The sequence below is a fragment of the Salvelinus alpinus genome, chromosome 12, assembly GCF_045679555.1.
Source record: "Salvelinus alpinus chromosome 12, SLU_Salpinus.1, whole genome shotgun sequence".
Taxonomy (NCBI): domain Eukaryota; kingdom Metazoa; phylum Chordata; class Actinopteri; order Salmoniformes; family Salmonidae; genus Salvelinus; species Salvelinus alpinus.
The window spans coordinates 5,579,054-5,585,053 of record NC_092097.1 but is presented as its reverse complement, the minus strand read 5'-3'; the positions used below and the strand labels follow the sequence as shown (position 1 = coordinate 5,585,053).

The 6,000-nt window shown below is 41.9% G+C and overlaps 1 protein-coding gene across 1 annotated transcript; it reads left to right on the top strand.

Moving 5' to 3' along the window:
- Positions 1-343: 343 nt before the first annotated feature.
- Positions 344-3,672, top strand: LOC139535396 (calcium/calmodulin-dependent protein kinase II inhibitor 2-like). Its single transcript, XM_071334757.1, has 2 exons — positions 344-1,010; positions 1,721-3,672. Exons 1-2 carry the CDS (start codon positions 848-850, stop codon positions 1,789-1,791), a joined length of 234 nt encoding a protein of 77 aa, XP_071190858.1. The 5' UTR covers positions 344-847; the 3' UTR covers positions 1,792-3,672.
- The last annotated feature ends 2,328 nt before the right edge of the window (positions 3,673-6,000 follow it).

Below are 6,000 nucleotides of genomic sequence, written 5' to 3'. Positions count from 1 at the left end.
CAGTGACTATACCTATACATCAACTCAACATTAGATTTTAAAATTAGCCAAAAATCTCTTTAAAATTATCTGGAGAAAAAGCCTATATTGGACTTAAATTTCCTTTTAAAATGTCCAAGATGAGAATTATCCTGCTTTTGTTCCTTTAATATGTTGATGAACATGCAATAATAATGAATGAATCAATATTGAATAAAAAATATCTCAATATTTAGTCTTCCAGTCGACCATAGCCTGTAATAAAATACTATTCTAGTGTCATTTAAATTTCAGCTAGATCCCAGCAGGCAGATGGAACATCAGCCTGTCAGGACAAACTGGAATCTTCTCTGTTCTGTATCTGATGTGGGCTGCAGAAGACGTTCAGCTCAGTCTCTCTCTCTCTCGCTCCTTCCCACCGCCTCGTTTCCCTGTGAGCCGTGTTTTGCATCTCTCCCTAATTTGCATTTCTCCTTTTCTCCTTCCGTGCGACGGTCTAGCCGCTCGAAATCATAGAATAAGGCGTAGCACCGCAGCAATATCTACATGCTCCCGGCATTTCCAAAGCAATACGCACGGCGGAACCCATTGGAAAATTTGAATAATGTTGCCGAAGCTTTCCGAAAGGTGAAATTGAGGAATATATTTGGATCAATCCGTTTGGTTGCGCACTAGAGGAGACACATGCCTTCGAGGTAAACAGACAGCAGGACTGGACAGCCAGATAGTAGCCTAGGTTATATTGTTTTTCTCCCGCGTTATCAGCGGTTACAAGCTGTTATAACGCCACAGTAGTGATCCTAAGGTTGAGCAGAGCTTCATATTTTTTGTTTGTGTGCCTTGGTTGGTTATTGAGACGCAGTTGGAAATGTCGGAAGTACTACAAGACGAAATGAGTCATTATGGAAATGAGGACGATGAGGGACACCTTTCCTTCACCTGTCGCCTCCAAGACACCAACAACTTCTTCAGCGGCTCGCAGGGGGGCAAACGCCCGCCCAAACTTGGACAGATAGGCAGAAGCAAACGAGGTAACTATGAGCAAAGTATTTTCCGTTGTGTTATGGGGATGTCTCCATTGTCCATTTACTCAACATGGGATGGGAAATAATGGTAGGCTATCGGCAATTCAATGGGAAGTTTATTCGGATGAATATGGTATGGGGTAATGGTTTTTAAGAATTCTGTTCGCATTGCAACACAAGTTTGGATGCGCAGTGCGTGCGTGCTGCTGTGAAATGCCTCTAGGTCCATGTGTAAAACTCAACTCCACAATGTACTTGACATCACGGAGTTGACCGGCGACTAGTCTGAGCTCCAGTCCGCCCACACATCACATAAAATGTCGTTTTTATAAAAATAAAAAAACGATGTATTTCAGCACTCAAATAATAGAACGCATCGTGGATTAGAGTTTTACTTGGCTAAGTGTTGCCATGCTGTTCCACTGAATATTCCACACGGTGCGATTCTATAGGATTATAGAATGTATTCTGTGTGTGTGTGTGTGTGTGTGCATGTCATACATGACCACTTAAATAAACTTAATGTGTTGCATACACATGCGCAAATGCACACACACGCATCTTTCTCTTTGTCTTTCTCTCTCGTTCTACTTCCGTGCAGTGCTGTTGCCTAGTGCATGAGTTCCATGCATTCATACCAGTTAAAGATTAGATTCTTAGATGTGATAATGTGCCAAACCGCCGCCTCCTCATCATCTCCCTCGTGTTTTTCACAGTCGTCGAGGATGAGAGCGGCGTTGACGAGGCGCAGAAAAACGGGACAGAGACAACACAGACTGAGGCTTAAACACACCACTCCCGCCCCCCCCCGAAAGACATTGATTCTCATTTTCTATTCGAAATTAACTGTTTTAAACGAAAGACACTGTATATAAGCACTTTTATCCCATATGGCAGCAAGCACTTCAAGACCCTCTCCCAGTCCTCATGATGGTGATCTCCTGGGACTTATACTGGCAGGATGAGGGAAGCAGCCAAGACAGAGATGGAGACGGAGACGGTGATGGATACACATGCCCAGGTGAATGCTGTCATGCCAGGGTTTACGGCCATAGAGCTTGTCTAGAACAGGGATGACCAGCCTTCTACCCAGAGAGCTACTGGGTGAGCAGCAGGCTTTTGCTTCAGCCCTACACATTTTACACTAGTCAATTATTGGTCGTAGATAACTCCTAAGCAGGTCGGCCGACAAATGTAGCAGTCTGAAAGCTGTCTTTTCATGGTCCTGGGTAGCAGCTAATTCGTAGCAATAGGTGTATTAGAGTAGGGATGGATCAAAACCCTGCCGGAGGGGATAGCTCTCGAGGAGGAGGGTCTAAACCATGTGACCGGGAGAGGATGCTGATGGAGGAAGACTGCTGTCGAACAAACGCAGAAATCAGGGAACAAACTCTAGAAATGATCTAATAAACTAAAGCGCACACACACAATCTTATATCATTCGAACCATGTGATATTACATTACCATTCTTCTGCTCGTGATTCTTCTGATGACGAGTGCAATCAAATAAATAATATAAATAACTTGTAAATAAGAAATGGTACAGATGTAGGATCTTAATTTTATCACCCTGTTGCAGTAATAAAACTTGTAGTGTATTTGAGGTTTAAAAAGGCATCTGAAGTTAGTCATTTCCACTTTGAAATTTCAGACGTGATTTTCCCTTGTGAGAAATGCATCAAACCCTACAAATGTCCATTAATTATAATCCACATAATAATTCACATTTCCTGTTGCTGCAGGATTATTTTTGTGCTGTAGCAAACTGGCTCAAATTAAGATCCCTACATCTGCAGCCCCACGTTCTGTTAGCCTGGGTGCCAGTCGGTTTCTGCTCTCTTGTCAACTCCTTGTGGAATTGTCATGTTTGGCGTGACAATTGGTCGTGACGTGGACCTGGCAAGACAGCACGAACAGATCTGAGACCAGGCTAACGTTTTGTTGCACAACGGAGAAATGGAGCAGTGAAATGGTTTGTTGTAATCTAACGTAATGTGTCTGTATAAAGAGACCTTATTTATTAACCCTTTGGAGAAGTCTTTTGCAGTGCTCAAGGCCCGACTGAGGGAGAGTTTTGTATGTAGAGAATTACGATGACAGAATTAATGAAGTGATTTTTCCTTTTTTTTCCTTCTTATAAATTTTGATGTCGCCTTATCAGTTTTTGTTACCATCCTTTGCATCTATAGAGTCATTTATACACATTATACAGTACTGTACATCACTTGTTTGTAAGGCACCAAAAGGCCTAAAGTCTGGATTGTTAAATATAACTGTACACACTCCCTATTGATAAACTATTTCTATCGCATTGCGCATTATCATGTGTGCCAAATATCATGAGGGATAACCAGACAACATGGTTGCTTATCTTGTGCTTTCTATACGTTTAATTGTAACAATTTTGTCATTCTTCTGTTGTTGCCATTGTTCAGGGCTTTTTCTTACCACTGAATTACCAACTGATGCATGGCAGAAATGGAATCATGCATGCATGGCAATGTTCTGAAAATGATCTAGTGTATTCTAGAACACCTCCTATCCCACTTTGAATGACTATCCTCCAGAACAGTCTTAATATGACGTACGTTGTACTGTGCTGTACTATTATCTCACTGATTTGTACAGTAGTCTAATATCTTGTAATAAAGATTCTGAAGAAGTGAATTAAGAAGTTTACAGTGTTTATTGTGATGTGTGTTGGATAATTCTATGTTGCTGCCCAAATGGTGCTGCGTCAGAGGCGTCATGCCCATCGGGGGCACAAAGGCACGTGCCCCCTCAGATGTTTTTCTTTCTTCTTCTGTCAGCAGTATTTTGTGGAGGGGGCACACAGACTTTGATTGATAGCCTGAAATGGAGTACCCCCCCCCCCCCCCCCCCACCTATTGTCCCTAGTAAAGTTGTTCCTTCCAAGGTGCACCACAGAGCAAAGGTATGCTAGGCAGGACGCAGTGCATGCAGACAGTATCGTCAGTGGAGGAGGAGAGAGAGTGTAGCAGACTGACACATACAGCGTTTGATTTGATTTAAGCTCCCGGTGATCGGCGTGACATGAGGTATGTTTGCAAAATGAATTTGATCAAGATATGTAGCCTATTGATTCCTTGTTGGTGAATAAATCGTTAAAAAAATGTTTCGTTTGTTTCTCTGTAATACTAGCCACCTAGCAATTTAATGAAGTTGGTTTTAGCTAGCCAGCTAGATAGGTCCTCAATCTCCTGACCTCATAACTAGCTACCAAGCCATTTCAGGCTATCAATCAAGTTAGAGAAGCTTGTCTAGACTATAAAAAGCAAGCAATTACTGGCGCGAGGTGGTCAAGCGGGGAGAGAAGGTCCATGGGCAGGCAGGAAGCGTGGTCTCATAAAGATGTCTCGCTGTCAAAATTGAGCACCCACTTGGATGATGCTACGTCGGTAACATGGCACCATAAAGCACACCACATTTAAATAATAATTAAAGAGCAGCCTTATAACTTTGTCCTCCCTATGATCCTCATCACTGCACACCTCTGCTGTCTTGCTTTCGGCTTATCAACCTCCGGACACTGGCTGGCATTCATATCAAAACCGCTAGCCAGCTAACGTTAGCTAGCTAGCCAGCTAACGTTAGCTAGCTAGCCAAACAAACAAAATGACTTGCCAGCTTCAATATTAATGCTGTGGTGGATTCTAATGATATTAATTAGCTATATTGATTATTCATTCTTAAAACAAAAATATTGTAGGACAAAAAATGACATAAAAATGAATTAATTACAAAATGTACAGGAGCTCTCTGCTTAGGCTGCTGCTAGGATACCAGGGCAACTTTAATGTATGATGTGTGTTATGATCCAATGTAGTGTGCTGAAATTTGGAAGTAATATCCTAGGCATATTAGTGCAGTAGCCTATATTGAGATGTGGTATTTACAACAGTCAGAATGACACCCTCATTAAAATTACAAAAATTACTATGCTGAACAATATACTTTACTTTTTTACATGTTTTTTTTTTTTTTACATAGAATTAGGCATAATGATTATGGTACTAGATTGCAGGAAAAGGCCGTTTCAGGTGTTTGCAAAATGCAAAATTCTCCAACTTCCTCCATCCTCGTGCCACCTCTACAATAATGGGTGCATGTGCTGCTTTACTGGTAAGTTTGGCCCTGTGTATTTGCTGACAAAACACAGAAATAGAATGTATTCAAGTCAAAGTTTTAAAGGTCAGTGTCACAGACACAGATAACGCCTAGACCTGGGATGGAACGGCTATTCGGAATTGTGTTTAATCCAGGACTAGTCTTAATCGCTGTCCAGGAAACTGTCCCTAGAGGAATGGAAACACTACAAAATAAGTTTTGCTCATGTGGTCTCCCACTTGACAGTCAAGGTCGAGTCAGCCCTCTTTTTTCCCCCATGTGAGAAAGCAGATTACTGTTCCTGGGAAACTCAGATAAGGAATGAAACTGGAATTACAGGAACTGTTTGACCAAGAAAATAATGCTCATTAATGGAAATAATGGAGACAGTCACAGTTTCACTTCAAAACTGTTTTCAATAAGCTTAACTTTAAGAATCAAGAGACTAGAGGAATGAAGAGACTCGTGTCTCTTGACTCCGTAAATTAAACTTTGTTATGTTATGTCTTCATTTTCTCATCCCAGGCATAGGATTGGTCCTTGATAGTATCAGTGTCTCTCCCATCCTTCACGAACAACCCCTGCTGCTGCGGTATTCAAATCTCAGTTTATCTCTTTACTCAAGACTTCCTCCTCCTCTTAACTCTTAACTCAGGTTGGTATAATGTAGACAGCGTGGTTGCTGGGCCACTGAGGTGTGTTGCGTCGTGATGAGACTTGACATTTCCAGCTCTGCTCTGGTGACTAAATGATTCATGTTCTGTGACCAGGCAGGCAAGCTCTCTCTATGTCAGCGAATCAACAGCACCACTTTAAGTCAGAACTGATCTGAGCCGAGACGCAGTAGCAAGGAACACACATGGAACA